At 39.0% G+C, this 22,157-nt stretch overlaps 1 protein-coding gene across 4 annotated transcripts in view; it reads right to left on the bottom strand.

The window, feature by feature from the left end:
• Positions 1–22,157, bottom strand: part of PRKN (parkin RBR E3 ubiquitin protein ligase) — a 1,291,417-nt gene that overhangs the window by 803,339 nt on the left and 465,921 nt on the right. For 3 of the 4 annotated variants that reach the window (XM_007186087.2, XM_007186088.2, XM_057527616.1), the window contains exon 4: positions 3,631–3,752. In XM_007186087.2, coding sequence (XP_007186149.2) covers positions 3,631–3,752 — 122 coding nt within the window. The remainder of the gene's footprint in view (positions 1–3,630; positions 3,753–22,157) is intronic. The other variant, XM_028167433.2, reaches the window with a different exon arrangement.

Below are 22,157 nucleotides of genomic sequence, written 5' to 3'. Positions count from 1 at the left end.
CATCCCAGCATAGGAGAGAACATTGCTGGGACTCAGTGAGCAGAATCCTGGAGGGCTCAGGAGGAGGAACCCTCTTAAGGTGATTCCCTGGGACGGAATCCTCATCATCAACATCACATCTACCTAAATTTCACCAGCCCAGGCAAATTTTTTAACAGGTCACACAGTCTCTGGTAGTCTTGTGTTTATATACGTTGGTGCTGGGAAATCTTTGAGAGCTTGAGCTAAGAGCTTTCTTCCTTACCAGAAGGCTCCCTCTTCACCCCACACACTTATAACTTAACAACAGGACAGACAGTAGAAGGAACCATGCCTATTGACATTCTAACCTTGAATTTGGCAGGATTCCAGGAGAAAGGGAGAGGGAAAAGAATCTTTAAGTCTCTCAGTGCTGTTTCTTTTTCCAATATGAATTCCTTCTTTAATTTCTAGTTATTCTAAAAACAGTGTATAGTCTACACATCTTGGAAAACCTTATTTTTTCTGCCCACTTTTCTGAATTAAAAAAAAAGGCTCTGAGCATATGATTTACACATCATTTGATTTTCCACACTAATGAGGGAAACGATGACATAGGTTATTTTAAATCATTCATTTTATTATTCAGGAAGGCAATCAGAAATGTATACGCATGGATAAAGCCACCTCCCTCTGTGGTCAACCCCGTGTCATTTCTGTGTGGACCTACGTGGACCATCTTTGAATAGGCAATTGAAAACTGGCTGCCTGCCGTGTTTTTCCAATCAGTTGTTGTTCGATGTTTTCCAGTGACTGTTCATTTTTCTAAAGGCTATTTCAGTTAATGGAAACCCTGGTCAAGGTCACCATGAATTAAAGAAGATCATTTGACTTGGAGACAGAAGAAAACCTGGTGTTTTCTGTAAGCGAATTCTCAACTTACCCTCAAGGTCAGTCCAAAACTTCAGACCTCAGTTTCCCCATCCTTAACACTGTGACAGAAATGGCTGTCCTTCTTTCTTGCCAATTTATTACGAGTTTCACATTAAATATAAAACATTTCAACAATTCAACCTTAGAGCATTACATATGAGAGGCGGCTCATTCTCTCGCATGTAAAACTTAAATATGTTGAGGAAATGCTGGAATTATGAATAAATCCCCAACAACAGCAAAAAATAATTAGGAGGTTACTATTAAGACTCATGAAGGGCATGGGGCTTATTGCCCCATGGGCTTAAAACCAGGTGGCTAAGTAGGTTCCAATTTTCCTCATTGTGTATAAAAAGCTCCTTGCAGAAGCTCAGGTAAACCACAATCTGTTCCCTATAACTAGTCAGCTACGCATGATCCTGTTTCTTTTTTCTTTTTTTTTCCTGACCAGAGGAAACTGTGTACGTTGTAGATCTTTATAAATTTTGGGCAAATGAAACCTAACAGTTTTCTATTCTCTGCTTAGAAACCCTTCCTCTTAGCAAAGTCCCGCACCTGCTCCATCATTTCCAACACTAAACGTGCAGACCAACTGCCAGTGTGATTAGTCAGCTGCTCACAGAGATATTGTTTGAAGGTATTACTGAGTGTGTATCTTTTGTTATTTAAAAAAAAATGAAATGCCTGGTCTATTTATTTGTTGGGTACCAGTTATGCTACATCTAGTAACTGTACTGAAACTCTGGATTAAATAAATAATCTTCAAATCATCTTTGATTCTATTTTCTTAATCCTTAAGGGTATTTTTTCTAAGAGCATTTTTGAACGATATTTTAAATAGAAGGGAAGTAGTTGAATAATAGAACATTTATTAGCAGATTTGTATAGCAAGCAATCTATCCTAAAAAAGGGCCAGGGCTTTGGAGAAACACAGAAAAGACTTTTCACTTCTGGCACCAACATCTGTTAACCATGTAACTTTGAACTCATTACTTAACTTTGTGGAGTCTCATTATTAAAAACATTGGATAATGATATCTACTTTTCAGGTCTGTGGTGAGAATTAGAGAAAAATACAAGTACCAGAATATAAATGTAAGGAAGGAAGTCAGTAAATTGTGGCAAGACAATCATACTTACTATGATTAATATGATTATAAAATGCCAAATAGAATTTCTAAAGTTTGTGGATCTATTGAATCAATGTGTGAAAGTTCAAATGCAGATGCCATCCACTACGGGCAACACACCATGTTGGAAATAAGACAGGGACCCAAACCGACAAGTTATCTGATCTTATGAGGCTTACAGACTCTTGGAATATAGACAGATAGACAATTGCATAGAATGTAGGACAGAAGTTTAATGATATCTGAATTACATTTTTGAGCAATTCCGCCATTTCCCCAGGCTTGAGTCAGAGATCCACGCTTTCCCCTTGACTCGGTACATCCTTCAGGTTCTTTGACAGCACTCCCTTACATTCAGTCTGCCGGTCCCCCTCCCCCCCCCCCCCAACTCCCCCTTTCTGGGCCCACAGCTCCTCACCTGTGAGCCCTATAAATAGATGATTAATTAACCTCTTTGCCTTCGATCTGTCACCAGCCTCAATCCCAGTGACAAACTGTTACAGCACCAAGAGATAGTCTTAAAACATCATTTTATACACGGTCTTTGTTTGTGACGCTTTGCCTTTGTTCCCGTTGCCTGCAGAATAAAATCTAAATGCTCTAGCCGTCACTGGGGCCCGATGTGCTCACGGGGGTGCTGCCCTACACCTCAGCCCCTAATCACCTGTAAAAGTCTTTGTCCTTCTGCACCTCCTGGGCTGTGCTGTCAGCACTGAGCTGACCAGAATGCCCTCTGCTCCCCTACGCACATTGGCACCCACATCACATTTAGCCAAATCCTACACAACTATCACGCTAAAGCCATGAATTACTGTGCCTATGTTTTATATCAGGGGCCAGTTGGCAAACCTTTTCTCTAAAGGGCCAGAGAGTAAACATGTCCGGCGTTGTAGGCCATCCGGTCAACTCTGATCTAGGGCACAAGAAAGGTACAGACAACGTGCACAGATGTGGGTGGGGCTGTGTTCTGACAGAACTTTATCACGACACTGGAATTTAAATTTCATGTCCTGTTCACATGTCACACAATACTACTCTTCTGACGTTTCCCAACCACTTAAAAATATAAAAACCATTCTCAGGTTGTGGACTGCACAAAACAAGCAGAGGCTGCAACACATCGTGCTTTCCAACCCTGTTTTATATGCATACTGGTCCTTGATCCACAACTTTCCTTTTCATTTTTTTTTATTGAGGGTCCCTTACCTCAAGTGCACCAACCTTAAATGAAGAGTCCAGAAAATTTTGACATATGCATACAACCATGTTCCTATCACACAGATCGAGATATGAAACATTTCCAGGATCTTAGAAGGATCCTTCTTGGCTGCTTCTAAAAGACACCCCCAACCTCTTTTTGATATAAAATCAGCCTCTATATTCCCTTTCATTAGGCCTGGATTAAAGAAATAAGGCCAATGGCCCTGTAGTACCTGAAATTTACAGAGCAGTATATTTTTAAATGAAACTTCAGATACCATTAACCATTACAACCACATAGAAGTCAATTTTTCAGTAATGGGTGATATCTGATTAGAAACCCCGAAAGGCAACTCTGGAAATACACATTCATTTTTCAGGGCAGGCTGCTCACGCCACATCTCCTTACCTGGGCCAAGGTGAGCGTCGCTTGTTGGCAGGTGCTGCACCGCACCCTGAGCTTTCCTGGCTGCACTCCTTGACAGGGGCCTTTGCAGTAGACATAAAAGCTGCTGTAGGTTGGTCTACCTGCTGGGAAAAAAAGAAAGCAGAGGAAGTAGCCAATCAACGCTGAATCCAAATTTAGACAAATTTTAAAACTAACACCTCAGGAACATTTTGAAACATTACTGGGATAAATATTATAATGAAGATACAACAATTTAATTTATTAGGTTGGCCAAAAAGTGCCTTAGGTTTTTAAGTAAAAATAAAAGACACAGTTTTCATTTTCACCAAGAACAATGTATTCACCCTTTTGTTCCACTACCTTCTGCCATTTTTCAGGCAACTTCATAATTCCAACTTCCCAAAACTTTTTATCTTTTTGAGCAAAGAACTGCTCCAGGTGCCTTTTATAGTCTTCCAGGGAATTGAAATTTTTTCCATTAAGAGAATTTTGTAAAGACCTAAATAAATGGAAATCCAAAGGTGCAATGCCTGGTGTATACGGTGGATGAATCAGAACTTCCCAGCCAAGCTGTTACAGTTTTTGCCTGGTCATCAAAGAAACATGCGGTCTTGTGTTATCCTGATGGAAGATTATGTGTTTTCTGTTGACTAATTCTGGACGCTTTTCGTCGAGTGCTGCTTTCAGTTGGTGTAACTGGGAGCAGTACTTGTTGGAATTAATCGTTTGGGTTCCGGAAGGAGCTCATAATAGAGGACTCCCTTCCAATCCCACTATATAAACAACATCATTCTTTGGATGAAGACCAGCCTTTGGCATGGTTGGTGGTGGTTCAATTCACTTGCCCCACAATCTCTTCCATTCCATATTATTGTACAGTATCCACTTTTCATCGCCCGTCACAATTTGTTTGAAAACCGGAACATTTTCATTACGTTTAAGTAGAGAATCGCATGCGGAAATATGGTCAAGAAGGTTTTTTTTGCTTAACTTATGTGGAACCCAAACATCAAAGTGATTAACATAATCAAGCTGGTGCAAATGATTTTCAATGCTTGATTTGGATATTTTGAGTCTGTCGGCTATCTCCCACGTGGTATAATGTTGACTGTTCTCAATTAATGTCTCAATTTGATTGCTATAAACTTCAACTGATCTAACCAACCGTGGAGCATCATCCAGCAAGAAATCTCCAGCACGAAACTTCGCAAACCACTTTTGACACGTTCAATCAGTCACAGCACCTTCTCCATACACTGCACAAATCTTTTTTTGCATTTCAGTTGCGTTTTTACCTTTCTTGAAATAAAAAAAAGCATAATATGCCAAAAATGTTGCTTTTTTCTTCCATCTTCAATACTAAAATGGCTACACAAAACTTTGCCAATTTTGATAAATCTTTTTTTAAATGCACGCTGATTTGACAGCTGTCACATACAATCTAACAATTCGAATTAAGTTAAAGACAACTAAGTATTACTAGAGCCACCTTACGGAAAAAACCGAACAAACCTTTTGGCCAACCCCAATAGAAAATCTAGTTTTATGCTCAAAAGAGGGACAATCTTTTCTTCTTCTTGCCAACAGCCCTGTGACTTATTCAGCAAAGTAGCAGCCTGCTACCGGAAGAGCTGGCCAAGGGTATTTGCAACACAGGGAAATTAAACGCACACTTTGCTGTTGAAATTTTTAAAAGGACAAGAATCTAAGAGCATTGGAAATTTAGGGACCACTGCTCCTGAATTTTATTTCATGTGTCTGTACCCAGTTTTGAAGGCTCCAGATTTTTTCTCTTAAAATCTTATCTATAGGTACAAACTACCCCTTTTCTCATGATATGAATGATAATGATCACAGTTTGCTGAGTTTCCAATGAAACTTTCCAACACAGAGTCACACATAAAATAAAACAGCCCTGAGCGGCTTAGCAGACTCAGCGACTGTGTGCAGAAATGGGTTCTTTGCATTTCATGAGCGTCCTCTACCTAGACAAATGCCATTCAAATAATACATTTTCAAGAGCAAAAGCTGCACACAAAAAAATAGATAGTTAAACATCTCTGATCATTTTTCTCAAATGTCACCATACAGGAAAATATTATTCCTGTCACCATACAGGAAAAAATTAGGGGAATATTTTTGAGCTGTTCCACACTTCTACATCTATAAAGAACTAACTTTATTCAGACACACTTACCAGTGAAACAACTAACTTCCAAATTTCTAAAATTATCAAATAGTTCTTTTAATCCTTACTTTACTTCTTAACGGATGGGGCTAACATGAAAGGTCACGGCATAAAGATTTGTTTAAAATTTTACTAGTATCATCAAGAACATTTAGAAATAATATATAGTAAGTGCGTTTGATCGTTATGAGCAAAAACTTTCAGACTTTCAAATGCATATGGTTTATTGAAAACAATTAGTAAAAAAATAATGAGAAAACAAAAAAGATCCTCAAGTCTTATGTAGCTCCATTTGCTTTACTAATTTACAAAAAGTGCCTCTGTAGACATATTTAAGTGTCATTTGTTTAGCCATCTTTACTAACACTATAGGTGACAATACTTCGTAAAATGTAAAGCACAATAAAGACATCAAGTTTTATAATTTTATTATTTACTGGTAATATATTTGTAATTATTAATTTCCAGAGATTAATATTTAGTTTCAGTGTGAAAAGGAAGATGAATTATAAATATATATTTGTATTGATAAGAAACTATGATTTTCTGACACTTTTTTGCAGCTTTAGTGCTTTAATGTGCAAGATATTCAAGTCTATAAATATCACATTGTTATTAGCAAATATAATAATTAGATAAAATATATTCTTAAGGTTTTATGTATATCATAAATGCAACAGATAGAACCATATATTAAAGCTATAGAAATACCATCACAACTGACAGAAGATCACAAGAACTCTGACAATTTTAATGTGTACCATGACAAGCTTAGTGAAGAAGGTAGGAGCTTTTATCATTAAAACTTGTATCAGCAATATGAACAAAGCCAATTCACAATTTTTATAACCTATTGTAAAGGTTAAACAAAAAAAGAGGGGGGAGGAAGAGAAAGACTGGAAAAAGAAACGCTTACAAAGGGGAGTCGGGGTTGCAGAGACACTAGCATTGTTGAAAGAGCATATTAGCAACGACTTGACAATAGTAAACGAAGCATCTCAGAAACTGCAGGAAACTAAATGACTTTTCTCTCTCCCTTAGGGCAACAGCAACGTTGGCAATATTGTTTCAGCTAATGATAGAGCCAGGCAGAATATGAAGATTGGGATACCCACCTCTGTGTGCCACAATCTTCACTAAAGTCCTTGAGAAGTTAGTTAGAAAATACTGCATGCCCATGCCCTTGCCCTAGAAGCATACAAGATGACATGCAATCTATTACATAGTGCTTCCCAGAGCCAGCGCAAGCTGGGGATTAATAGCCAGTCTAAGGAAGATCAAGGTCAGGCCAGTCTTGGCTACAGAACATTTCAAGCTGTTGGCTCTACTTGGTCAAGCAGTTGGGGCTTCCAGCAAACCTTGGGAGCCCCTTTTCAGGAAGCCTTCCCCACCTCGTTGGCTACATCACACTATTTCAAGTTGGCAAGCTTCTCTGTGCCATGCTGAGGTCTGGAGTGCACAGGACAGGAATAAGCACAAACAACATCCTGACCATCTTCTGGGCAATGTTCCCATTAGCCTGATGGAAGGGTCTAAGGTACAGACTCTTAAAAACGGAGCCATAACTCCTAAAGGAACAAGCAAGGCAATGGGAAGAATGACCCCCAAAACTTTTCTCTATGTATATAGCTGTCTCCAGTCAATAATATGAATCTTCCCATTCTTAAACTTCTGTTTGGATCTTAAAATTATTTTTCTCTCCTAATCAACTCTTCCATATTGCAACCCCTTCACTGCCCAAAATAATCAAAGCAGCTTGTGTTTGTGTTATAGATTTCCCTTTTTTTATATAATAAGTTTTCAAACCTAGAGAAATATTTCAAAAATCTTACAACCTTCCCTGTAATTCACTGATTGTGAACATTTTGCCATATTTTGTGTGCACCCTCTGTGTGTGTCTGTGTACATTTACATATATACACATATATACTTTTTTGGCGAATGATTTTTAATTAAGTTGCAGACATGATGCTACTTCACCCCTAAATCCTCCAACACCCTAAAAAGAAGAACTTTTTCACCTAAAACAAGAGTTTTTGAGTGATTTGGTTGTTTCAGCTGTTCTATTCATGGTCTGATGGGGATATTTTAAGTATACCTTACAGAACACTACAGTGGCTTGCAAGCTGTTGAAAGGTGTCAAGCCAAAATATCGGGGACTCTTTAGTCAGACCATTTTATTTTATTTTATTATTTTAAATTTAATTTAATTTATTTTTTTATACAGCAGGTTCTTATTAGTTATCCATTTTACACATATTAGTGTATATATGTCAATCCCAATCTCCCAATTTATCACACCACCACCACCCCCCTGCCACTTCCCCCCCTTGGTGTCCATACGTTTGTTCTCTACATCTGTGTAGTCAGAACATTTTAGGTGATGCCAAGTTAAGCACGTGCTCTCGCTGCAGGACTTTGCAGACTCCGTGAAGACAGGAAGTATGGAGCATAGCACGTCCCTAACTTTATCAGACTTCAGAAGTCTTCCTTTTATGGAGCATCTTGTGTAAATGTATTTCTCAGAAACAATTTGGAAAAAAATTTGGAGGAAGGATACAACCCACTGTGTAGGGCTTCATCTACAGCAAGCCCAACTGCTAAAGTTTATAAACACAGATTTATTAGACACCCTGCTGAAGATCCTGCTTACAATTAAGTTCTCCCCTCCACCCCAAGCCATCAATAAACTTACATAATTATTTTATCATGAACCAGAAGGGTTAGTTTACAATGTAATGATTTTACAGTGTATTCATTTCATTCAGACGTTCATTTTTTTTTTCCTGGATAGAAGTTAAAAAGCACAGTTAGTGTGCAGGGCCCTGTTAAAGTGTGAGTTCTTATGTCCCTTGAAAGCATCCATAAGGCTTCCTTAGCTTTATCATTTTATCATTATCTTTAGGTTTTCTCTCCCACTTTGTCTGATTAACATAATCCTTCCTCAAGTCTTTTCTTTTCTCTCATTCTCTTTTCTTGTTGTCTTGGTCCAAAAAATTGCCAAAAGCATTAACAATATTCACCACTTATCGAGTAAAGCCCCTATTCAAAAAGAATATACTATTTGCGTTGTCTTTTTGAAAAACGAGCATAACGTGCACAGTTTCCATTTTTAATGTATTTTAGATAATGGGCTTACGGCCTGAAGACGTTGTTTTAATAAGATAAATGAATACTTAAGAAAACTCATTCTGACTCTGATGAAAACTTTTCATTCACCTCAGAAGTTTCCATCACTGTTTGTCAGAGAATCAAGAGTTTAATTGCCTGGATAATTCGTTTTCTAGGGGAGAAGACAGTGAGATTTAACATATTTTATACCTAGGTAAAATAATGTTCAGTATCAATACACTACAAAGCAACAGGAACACAAGTGATTTAAAATTATTGTATCACATATGAGCTTATTAAAATATTAAGTAGAACAAGCTGCCCAAGAGAACTTTCTGTGGCCATGGAAATGTCCTCCATCTGCATTCTCCCATACAGTAGCCATTAGCTACCAGGGCCTATTGAGAATTTGGCTAGGAACTACTAAGAAACGACTCTTTCTTAAAAAAAATTTAAGTAATTTATATTAGCACAGCCATATGTGGGTAGAAGCTACTAAATTGGACAGCACGGAAGAGAATAAATAAAAATGATGTGTCTTGTCTCCTCTCTCCCTGCCTTGTCAGACACACAGTTAACAATACTAAGAAGATTCTTCTGTCCCACTGAGAAGTCCAGTAGCCGGTTGTTAAGTGTACTGATATGCAAACAATGTTGGCTGGAGAGAAGGGGAAGGGGGAAGGTTTGAACTTGAGGCACTGTGAGGGAGGACAGAGATGGGTGGAGACCTGGGTACTTTCTAGTGTCAGAGGTAGAGCAGGGCTTCTCTCCACCCCTTCCCCCACCACGTCCCATTCCCGACACCAACCGGGCTACTGCTCACCCTCCAACCATCTCCACTGCCACCACCATTTTGAAATCTGACCCATATATTCAAGGTCCAGTTGGAATGGCACTTCCTATAAAAATTCTTCCATTGATTTCCCTGAAAGTCAAAGACATTTCCCTAAATAATTACATCTAAGAGTAGGAAAGGATACAGCTTAGTCTTGTCACCTTTAAGCAGTAAACTTCTCCTAACATCAGGAAACCAGCATCTAATAAGGAGTCCCTGGAATGAAGCATCTTTCACAGCCTTCATCCACCTCCTCCCCACCGCCCAGCCTGGCACTTAGTATTCTCATCTTTTGCCCTCCTGCCTCCTTCTGACTATAGCTCAGTTCTGTATTTTAAATGCTGAGGATGTTATCACTGTCTGCACCACGTAGCTCCACTGATCAGCTCTAACTGGTCATGTTCCCTCAGTTTACCCCTTCCCCTAGCTGCTGAGGGAGTAACCTCAGTCCTGTTTGATTCCTACGAGCCCACTATGGAACAGACCCATGGCCAGAGTTTCTGAACTTGCGACCTTGACCCTGTGATAAGGAACTACGGCACAGAGAATCTTCTCCTCCAGCATTTACCAGAATTCTTGCTTTTGTATTTCTGGATGGTGGTCCTTCAGCCTGTGCTCAACAACATTTGCTGAAATATATGACTCACGAAAAAAATAAATATACATTGAATGAACAAAATCAATACCATCTCTGAAGGCCAGCAAGCTCATCTCTGCACAACCCATTTTTCCTTATATCGGCCTGATAGTATCCATTAGTTCTAGTTGGAACAATGCGTATTGAATTAATTAGTCTAAGGCAGTTCCACATGAAATCCATTCAATGCATACTCCTGGAATCATCTCTTCTGTATGAAACCTGCTTTGGATCATTAAAAACATGGAGATCGTGTCCACTCCAACCTAACGTAAATTGGAAAAGGAATTTCGCCCCACATTCACTATGTACTTGTCCCACCTTTCCTATTGTTACAACCCCCCCGTATGCAACACTGCACCCTTTTTCATATGTTCCAAATGACTAGGACAGTTCCTTGAACTTAGTAAACATTCAATAAATATTTGCCAGCTCAATAAATTGTCCCATATTTTAAATGATCTGAAAGTTGTAGCAGGTATGATAGTATGAGATCAAAATTCATATTAAATAGAATGTAGTCATGATTACCAAATATTTAGAACATCCTTCCACCAGCCAAAATTACTGGATTAACTTCACATATCCTTCAAAATATTAGCATATCATATTTTAAATATAATATTATCTTAAAATATTACCTTAAATATCATCTTAAGGTCACAAATGACTAGTATGATAAATAAAAGTAAAACAAAAAAGAATACTTAAAAAGTTGAGGTAGAAATTAGTATAAGTGAAAAAAATTGCATTATGAAAATTTATAAGTGGAACTACTTTAAAGGAGGACAGTTATTACACATAAACACTTTTATTTCAATCCTTATACAACGGGTTACTACACTCACTGAATCCAGCTACACCAGTCCATGCTTTTATTTTATTTTTTTTTTAACGTCTTTATTGGAGTATAATTGATTTACAATGCTGTGTTACTTTCTGCTGTATAACAAGGTGAATCAGCTATATGTATACATATATCCCCATGTCCCCTCCCTCTTGTGTCTCCCTCCCACCTTCCCTATCCCAGCCCTCTAGGTGGTCACAAAGCACTGAGCTGATCTCCCGGGGCTATGCAGCTGCTTCCCACTAGCTATCTATTTTACATTTGGTAGTGTATATATGTCAATGCTACTCTCTCACTTCGTCCCAGCTTCCCCTTCCCCTTCCCCATGTCCTCAAGTCCATTCTCTACGTCTGCATCTTTATTCCTGTCCTGACCCTAAGTTCATCAGAACCATTTGTTTTTTAGATTCCATATATATGTGTTAGCATACGGTATTTGTTTTTCTCTTTCTGACTTACTTCACTCTGTATGACAGACTCTAGGTCCATCCACCTCACTACAAACAACTCAATTTCGTTTCTCTTTATGGCTGAGTAATATTCCGTTGTATATATGTGCCACATCTTCTTTATCCATTCATCTGTCAACGGACACTTAGGTTGCTTCCATGTCCTGGCTATTGTAAATAGAGCTGCAATGAACATTGTGGCACATGTCTCTTTTTGAATTATGGTTTTCCCAGGGTATACACCCAGTAGTGGGATTGCTGGGTCATATGGTAGTTCTAGTTTTAGTTTTTTAAGGAACCTCCATACTGTTCTCCAGAGTGGCTGTATCAATTTACATTCCCACCAACAGTGCAAGAGGGTTCCCTTTTCTCCACACCCTCTCCAGTATTTATTGTTTGTAGATATTCTGATGATGGCCATTCTGACCTGTGTGAGGTGATACCTCATTGTGGTTTTGATTTGCACAGCAAAGGAAACCATAAACAAGACGAAAAGACAACCCTCAGAATGGGAGAAAATATTTGCAAATGAAGCAACTGACAAAGGATTAATTTCCAAAATATACAAGCAGCTCAATATCAAAAAAACAAACAGTCCAATCCAAAAATGGGCAGAAGACCTAAATAGACATTTCTCCAAAGAAAACATACAGATTGCCAACAAATATATGAAAGGATGTTTAACATCACTAATCATTAGCGCATGCTTTTAACATGCCTCATTTTACCTCCTGCAGAGTAACCAAGGTAATGTTGTATTATAAACAACTTCCAATTATATAACCATCCACCCAGTGTATGCACTTTGAAAACATGTTTAGCAATCTCTAAGGAGACTCTACCCTTAAAGTTATAACTTAATTCTCAATTTTTGTGCTAGGGTTTTTTAAATTAATGTATCTGCAACATAGTTTCATCTGGTGAGGCAAAAACTGCTGATTAAAGCTAATGCCTTTGCCTGGTTTTTGTTGTTGTTGCTGCCAGTTTATTTTTTCATTATTCATCATTATTCATTTTAAAAGTAATAACCAAACCTCCGCTGCCAAGACAAAAATATAGAGTGAAGCATAATTTAAGGAGTAGGTTTAAGTAAATAACCAGGTTTGAAGCCAACTGGGGTAAATCTAGTCACTTATTCTTCCCAGAAATGGACTCAGGCAGGGGATGGTTAGGTGTATGCTAGAAAAGTCTCAGCTCTTCAAAATGTTGAGTGAACGTTCATAACTCATATTTAGATGGAAGAAACAATTGATGCTGCAGATGACGGTGTACAATTTCCTCGGGATATAATCTCTATAGCCCAGGACGTGTCCATCTAGGTCCAGCCCAAGCCTTGCCTTGTCACCTTCGGCAAATCAATTGACCCTAAATGCTGTTTTCTTATCTGTAAAATGGAGATGATAATAGTACCTAACTCTTAGGCTTTTGTGAGAATTTTAAAAAGAATAATACAGGTGCAGCACTCAGCACAGTGTCTGATACACATTAGCTCTTCTTATTTGTTGTCAAAAAATATGGAACTCGAGTTATTCCCAGGTACTCATACCTGTGAGCACTTCATCTTCCTGCTTCCTTAGGTGACCATTTTCCTGCTTTTATAAATGTTGATTCTTATACACTATCTCCATCATAAACCTACCTCTAAATATTTAGAAATATCTGAGGTATAGTTCTTTTTAAAACTGCTTCAAAACCAACCAAGTCCTTTACAATGAAATATTTAATAATATTATGGAATATAAACCATAATGGAAAGTCTTTAAACTGATTTAAAGTTACTAGAGTCACATTTTTCCATGAATCACTATTATTATGCAAGCAATACAGGTGGATTGTAGAAAAATTAGGAATGACAATAGTAAAAAGTGATATGGATCCCATCTAGTGGATAATATTTTCAAGCTGGCTAATGCACTTAAAAAAAAATAAAGTATTTCCAAAATAAAAACTGTTATTTATTGCATGGTTTGTAAAATGCTACTGAAGGAGATTCAAAATGGATTCCAAAATGTCACCTGAACGGCAGACTTGCTTATATTAGCGCTTATTCTTCTTTGAAAGATAAGCATGCTCATCACCACTTTATAAATGAGGAAACACAAGTTCAAAGAGATTGAGTGCCATCCCCAAGACAGCCATGGGGTGGTCAGAGATTTGAATATAAGTGTTCCTGATTACAAAGCCTATGCTTTCTCCTCGACCACATGATAATAACCTTGACCAGGGTGCTAATTATTACTAAATACTGGAGGGATTGATTCAATGGCTGTAAAAAGTGGCACTTGAACACAGGTTGGCAATTAAGCACCGTTGCCAGCAATCACTGACTGCTTCAGCATCAGTCTCACCACCCCACTTCCCTCATTCAATCAGCACTAAAGGTTTCATGGAAATTTCCATTAATATTTTACAGCACTGGCATTCAGCAAGAATATGCAGGTACAGCAATTATCAATAAAGAAAGGTAAATCTCATTTTTCAGAGGTAGCACATATTCTAAAATTGTAAGTTATACCAAATGGTAGTCTATGGCATAACACATTAGAATCAATAGAATTTCTTATTTATTTTTATAGAAGGGATACCTTTCTTGATATTTAAAAAATGATTTTAAAACCTCCTGATTTTAAATGTTCTAAGTGTTAGTGAAACCTGTAAAGAAAATGAACACTCAGAGGAATGGCAACAATTAGAGAATAACAAGCAAGGTATGACCCTCCCCACTCCCACATTCTGGATCTTATTTCATTCACAATAGCCAATATCAGCAGTTTGATATAATTATTTCATTTAAGTATAATATTTCCAATCTTCACTACTACCATTAAATATCCTCTTACAAATCCCAATGTTTTACATATCCTATTTTGCCCGTACCACATGATAAGACAAAATATGTAACGTTAATAAATCCGATCTTTCCCAGTACTGATTTCAAAAAGTCTTTGGTGGCAATTGAGATTCATAAAGTCTCTATTATTCCTTAAAATATTAGAAAAATTAGTTTTCTTCAGGGACATGGTAATTAGTTAGAAATGTAAGATGATGTCATCATGCTGAGGGAAAACTACAAAATTACTGTCTTCTCTTGATCAAGGCTGATAATACTGTGCATTATGTAGGCTTCTAAAAGTACACATTAGAATCACTCTGGCCAAAACACTCTTCACAGCTACTCTAGGACCCTAGGACCACAACAGTCTACTTCATGGGTTCCCAACTGAAAGGGCCCCTGAGGACCCATCTAAGTCCTGGTCATACGGCCCAGCTCAGGGGCCACCTCTCTCCTACAAGCTTCCTGTATCACATGGAAGCACCTCATCTTCTGTAGTGGCTTCATATGTTTAAATCAGAACCTAAGGGCAGGGTTTATGTAAAGTAGTTTCACTTCTATTACCCATCCCCACTTTCAACCTAGAATAGTGTCCTCCATGGAGATACTACTCCTATTCATTGATCAAATACTTGAGAAACTAGTGAGATTAGTTTAACTAATTTTACCTCAATATTGTAAAAGTACAGGAGGGTCACTTGGCTTGTGCCACAGGTTACAGTAATGGCTGTGCTACCTTCTGGCACTGCCTCATCCCAGAGAAGAAAAAAATTTTGCTTTCAGAATGCTACAGAAGCCAGCCCATGTTTCTCACCGCCTCTGTAAAAGAAAAACTAAACTTAGAAGAGAAAAAAAATTACTTATTAGCCATCTATAGAGAAAATGAAGAAATAAATGTATAATTTCCTAGGAAAGATCTAGCTTTCTAAACTTATTTAAATCTTGTCTGCCTAAGAAGCCAGGTTGCTTGGGGGAGGGGAAGAATAGTGGAAAGGAAGCAGAATGTAGGTTATAAGGAAACAAAAGAATATTACGAACCTATCAAGAATCCTTCCATCAATGACATTAACAACAAATAAAAAACCAAAAATACCACTATGTGCTTGACATTCTAGTAACATGTGAGACAGTCATAAAACATAACCAAGACAATCTTCACCTTAACAGTTTTACAGTCTAAGAATAACTCTTATGTGGATTCACACAGGCTAAGGGGTATCTAACAACTGTGTACACAGCAGGGAAGAATCCTATTATTCTGAGAATAGTGAAGAATAAACCCAAAGAGTGGGGATAAAAATATACACTTCTAATATAGAGCCTTTTATCTTGCAAGTTCTTTGATTTTCAACTTCTGAAATGATCCAGCTGCACATTCCCACGATTCTGCATTCTGTCCAGGTGCATCTTCTCACACATCCTCGGAGACAGAAGAAGACATCTGCCTGGATCCGTGCTGTTAGGCAGCACCCCCCCAGACAGCCCCTAACATCTCTGATTAGAGCTTCCTTCAGGTCTCAGGGATCACAGCACACATATACTTCATGGAAGTCAAGGTCCCAGGAGAAGCCTCAGAAACCCCTTAAAAAGGGTGTGGATGAAACAAATAGCCTATTAACTAAGAGAAGGCAAGTTCAGAGGTGGAGACAATTCAAAACGCAGAGTCTGTGACTTCCAGCTCTGTTTACAATGTGTTTTAGCTTTATTGTCTGGAACCTTGGTACCTTGGGTATCCTAGGTGTCACCTGGCTTGATTCGCTGAATCTTGGTTCCCCTAGGCAGCCAAGGCAGAGACTTGGTTTGCCTCTTCTCAGCTGTGTCTTCCAATCCCCCACTAAATCTCAGGAGGCAACACAAGAAATGCTTCCAAGGTTTTTCTCTCATCTCCTTCCAAGGGTCCTGTGCTGACTCAGGCCCTTTTTAGTATCCAAGAGCCTCCCAAGAATCCTCCCCTTCCTCTATCTTCTTCTCTTCCCGAGCGAGAAACTCCCAAACTGGTAAGAAAATTCTCTTTAAAAACACATTGTGCCACCTACTTAAACAAAACAAAGCAAAGGATGGTACTAGCCTTTGTTCACCTACAGCAGCATTGTTACCAGAAGGTAAGGATGTACCATCCAGGGTCCCCAGGTTGGAAGCCAAACAGCGTCAGGCAAGTGACTTTTTATTAAAGTATTGGTTCTATCTTTGCAAAAAAAATCATTTACACTTTGTATCTTGCTACAAAATATATTCCTATTATTTTCTATAGAAATATTTAAACTTGCTAAGCATTATCGAACATGTTAGTCCTAGAATTTATACTCTATTCAGGTACTAAAAATAATCACAAAAATTGCTATTCATAGCTGAAATTCTCTATCATAGCCCCTCAAGATTTTTTCTCCCAGCCAAGCTATCCAAACTTAATTACACGGTCCTCTCAAGTATCGGAACCAAAACACTTGTGATTTCCACACCGCGCATCCGCAGCCTCCACACCTGCCTTTGGCCTGGGACCAACTCCCTTCAGGAGGACGTCCCAGTCACCTTGAAAGTCTGTACCAAGTGTCAAACGTTACCAAGTCCTTGAGAAGCCTTGCTTCGCCGTCCACCCACAACAGGCAGAGTGCATGTTCCTCCCTCACAGCTTCAGCACTTGCTTCATTTGGCTTGTACATTTGTAATTAGCTTTATGTTAAGTGTATGTCCACTTGCTTGTGGAATCCAGTTTTCTAATGATGAGGATCCTACCTTTCTCATCTTTGTATCTTAGAGCTTGGCAAGCCACTAAGGAATCAATAGTACTTAGCCTAGTGACTGGTTCATAGGAGGGGCACGAAAGAAACATATTAAATTACTTGATGAAATCTTTTTATTTCCCTCAAACGTTTAGTTTTGGGCTCTACTATTCCCCCTGATCTGGTCACTGACGGCTGACTTGCCCACATTAGTGTGTGCCCCTCCCTCTACAATCTTAACATCTCTGAACTTCATGATCATTTCTTCCTTTTGTATAAAAGCCCTCGATACCTAAGTTACATCTGCATACCAATGGCCAGAAACTAAACATCTTGATTTACAATTAATTCTATACATTAGAAATACCTAAGAAAATTATGTCATAAAAACTTGTTTTAGCGTTTTCATTCTACTATTATAAATGAAATTTCACCAAGAATCATAAGCACAGATAAAATCTTTTTAAAGCAGCACCAGTTTCACTCACAGTACAGTTCAACCAACTCCTTGAGACTTCTTATATGATTCTCTGACACCAACATTTTCTAAAATAGTTATTCATACAAGAAACTATTTTCTCTGCCTTTTGAAATGTAGGTAAATATACAATGTCATCATGTGCTCCAGGTAATAACAATACGTCAGGTGTGTCTAAATGCAGATGTGTCATCTACCGTCCTTGTGAGTTTCCCTCTCCTTTCTTTCCCCTCTTCTCCTCTGGACTTAAGTAATTTCCTAGTAGGTCATCCTGCCTGTATACTCTCCAGAACCTATCAATTCTCTAAATTGCTTTCATATTAATTTTCCTAAAGTAAATCTTTGATCATACCATTCTCCTTAAATGTCTCCACATTGCATCTTGGATGAGATTTAAATACCTTTGCTTAATAAACTTAGCCCCTCCATTGTTTGCATGAAACTTGACTACACTATCCTCATCTTCCCCTACTCCTCTCTACTTCAAGCTAAACTGGGCCCTCACAAGACACACCCTTTCCCACCTCTATCAGAATAGTTGTCTGAAAGTTGGAAATGAGGCAAAAAATGTGGGCAGCAAATCCTTTCGATATCATGGAGGGAAAAGCCATCCAAAGGCTTTCTGGAGCAGTGCTGTACAATAGAACCTTCTGCAACGTTGGAAGCAGTCTACCTGTGCTGTCCACTGGGGCAGCTGCTGCCCTACACGTGGTGACTGAGCACAGGAAGTGTGGCTGGTGCAACTGAGAAGCCAATATTTTTAATGTTATGTACATTTATTTACTTAAATGTAAATAGCCAGTTGTGGCCACATGGGGGATGCATTCATTGTTTCATATTGATTGAAGGTCCCAGACTTAGTAAAGTTACTTGTCATTGATCAATTTTTGTCCAGTAGATATGCAAATAATTTTTGTTCTGAGAAACAGATAACCTCAAATATGTATGGTCTGTTGGACATTTCTATAGACATATAGATAGGTAAATAGATGGACCCCTGATTTCTGAAGTGCTCTTTGAACTGGTTGTAATGTTTTATTATGTCCCTCATTAATTAATGAATTAAATAAAAATTTTTACATGTGTTCATCTTATATTTGAGGGGGGGGTCACGATATTACCTTTTGTAAACTGTACACCTTTTTATTTTTAGGGAGAGAGAAGATTGTAAAAGTCCTAACAGTTCAGTCCTAACCTGAACTGAACAAGTACACAGTAAATATTCACTTCTATTTCTTCCCCTTTGCCCCTAAAAACATATAAAAATGCATCATTTCTCTCTATTTCTACATGCCCTGGTTCTCCTCTCCCCCCAGTCTTTTGGGGCCCAGATGTACTACCACCTCCTCCAAGAAGACTTAATGATTCATCCATCAAATGTAAATCCTCTGCCCCTATATTCCCATTACATTTTATTTACATTTTTCTCTGGATACTTAAATCACTTTCTATCTCACCATTTCCCATAGATATTTTTATCAACTTTATTACACTTCAGATTTTTGAGGGTGGAGACTACATTTCACTGCATTCTCCCTGTGTCAGTGAATAAATAATGGCAAGGATGTGGAGGAAGTCAAGCAACTAGACTTGAGACTAACACTGTGATAGGAGAAAATCTTTTAGCTTGCAGAAGACAACATCACAATACATTGACCCTCAAATAACTTAATCTCTATGATAACGCAAGGGGGAATGTTCTTCCAGACCCACTGAAATGACATGCAGGTTGACGACTGTTTTTACGGCAACGGGGTTCTAAAACGAAATGTTTCCCAGCTTCTGTTATTTGGCAATGCTAAATGAATGTTGCTTAAAGGTTAAATATAAATTGGTTATAAATCTTCATTTCACTGCATCATGTAGGGAAGGCTACATTACAACAGCCATGTTTGTGTCAGCATTAAGAAAATGTCTTATTTTAATAGTAGTAACACTATTGAAATTATTGTTTATTCTACATAATAGGCTTCAGATTTGAGGATGATGCCGTTGATGGTCATCACTGAATATATGAGTAAGGCTGAAAAAAACTGAGGACAATGAACTAGCCCTTCTGGACTCCCAATGGACAGAATGGCCTCTTCCCAATGGCTGTAGTCACCATTTGCAGGTGCACTGTCCTTGGCTGAAAGGTCTGCGTTTTGCTAACCAGACTGCAAACTGATTGAAGAATCTCATTTCAGAACAGTCCTTTTTACACCCAGTTTGCCTGACTTTACAAGCAATGACCCGTGGTTTGATCACCTGTCCAAACCACCTGGTGGTTTGGATGTCATCTAGTTATAATCTTGTAAACAGTCTCTCTGAAGCTCTGTAGTCACCCTTTAATTTTGAAGTCTCGCTGTCAAGCAGCCAGAAAAGCTTGATGAATATCCTCCTTGACACACTGAGCTAGTCTTTACTGATGATGAGACCAGGATGCATTGCTATAACTGTAAGAGGCAGCAAAATCCTACTTAAAAATAAAACTCTTCTCTTGGTTACGTATTTCAACTTTGGGAAGATCATTTTGGGGAATAAAATAAGGGCTTTGGAAGAAATTAATGCTTTGATGATTAAAAAAATTTATTAGGTTAAATTCTAATTGCAGTAATAATCATGACCTAGGAATTATACCTCAAGAAGCCTGTGATACAGATAGATAGATAGATAGATAGATTTCCCTTTAGCCGCTAAAAGGAGAAAGGCCAAGGATATGGCAGGAAGAGAATAAAAACTGAAAGATCAGAAAGATTTACACAGGCAAAAATGATAGCAGAGAGGAAGCTGTAACGAAAAAGAAAGACAAAGAGAACTGCGTAGAAGAAAAAGCACATACACTAATAGCCAGAGAGCCATGGAAAAGAAAGACAAACATTAAGAGAGAACATGCAGTTTCACAGAATACCATTCTCAATCTTATGACCTCTTGGAATATTTTTATGCAATGTCCACGCTCTAGTTTCACTACTGTAATGTAAATGGGGCTACTACCTCTTGACATGTCCTGCACTTGGTGCAGAAACCAAGGCCGATGGCCCGTCATTAGCTCCCCTTCCAGCTCTTCTCTTGTATCCGTTGCTCCCTCTCCCGCTTCCTACTGCCTTTGTGTGTGGGAGGTGCCGAAAACACTCATATAGCAACATATTCTCCTTCCCTCCCCTCACTTTACATGCTGTGATTTCTCAGACCTGGTTCCCTAACTTAAAAAATAGACTATCAATAAATATAATACATCAGTTAGAGAAGTATCTAAATTTCCATGGAGAAGAATAATTACTTTTAGCTCAAGAAAAAATGCTATCGTGGTGTGAAAATGTCCACTAAGGAGGAGACAGAGGAATGTGGGATGAAATTCCAGCACAACCTCCTGGCAGCAGAAACAGGTGGTTTAGTGTACACCTGAAATGCAAACAGCACCCACACAGCTCAAACACAGTATTCACCTGGGGGGGGGGGGACCCACAGCATCAACTGCCACAGCTGCCCAGACAAAGGACCGCGGTACAGAAACTTTGTAAAATCCTTAACGCCCTTCCTGGAGGGCAGCAGGACCATGACTGGAGGTGCTTCCACAACACAGAGCGGCTCCCCTCCCCCCCTGCTGTAGACACCCCACTGCGGGGAGCCCGTCCCCAGTGGGAATGTGAAGCTAGGTGGCATGTGGAGCTCCCACAGGGAATGTAAGGCTGGAGTGACTTGAGCTCACTAAGCAGGGGATGGGAGCTCCTGAGTAGGGTTTGTTGTCTTCTCGCTGAAAGGGGCCTCGGAACACAGAGTTACCCAAATCGGGAGGCTGTTGGGACCCATTTCTCTGTTCCGTGGTCCAGGGCAGGAGGCAGTGGGAGGGCCACTGGAGTGAATGGCAGTCAGGAGCCCTGGGGAGGACTGCAGCTGGCGACAGGGTGAACCTGTTCTGGAGAGACTCCTCGCAAATCTGCATATCTGGGGTTGGGGCTTGGAAATCGGTTATTTATTCAGTTTTAGTTGGTTGTTATTTTCGAAGCTCACTGGGTAATTCTAATGCACAAGAAAGTATGGAAACCATTCATAAAAACATGCATGAGATTCAGATGTCAGCTGAGTGGACAGAAAACAGTCACTCCAGGAGGAGAAAGCACCCTACTGCTTTCAGTGGGACTTACGGGGTCCCACTGAGCCGGTGCTGAGACCCTAAGGACAAAGGCCCGGTGGGGACACCCGGCGCAGCAGGCGGGCACTGTGACGCCGAGTCCTCCACTTGTGCTCGTCCCAGGCAGTGATTTAAAGAAAGGTCATCTTTTTATCTCCTGTCTGTCTCCCTGCTGCCAGCACATATGCTTCTCTGTTCAGACAACTCTTCCTTAAAAATCAGTGAAGGACTCAGCTTATCTTTATAGAAACTTGCCCATAAAACCTACTAAAACCTAGTTGACTCAGAGATCTGTAAAATATTTTTTTATCTAAGA

Source organism: Balaenoptera acutorostrata, chromosome 14 (assembly GCF_949987535.1).
Source record: "Balaenoptera acutorostrata chromosome 14, mBalAcu1.1, whole genome shotgun sequence".
In the NCBI taxonomy this organism is placed as follows: domain Eukaryota; kingdom Metazoa; phylum Chordata; class Mammalia; order Artiodactyla; family Balaenopteridae; genus Balaenoptera; species Balaenoptera acutorostrata.
The sequence above is the reverse complement of the archived record's forward strand: the minus strand, read 5'-3'. Positions and strand labels throughout refer to the sequence as shown.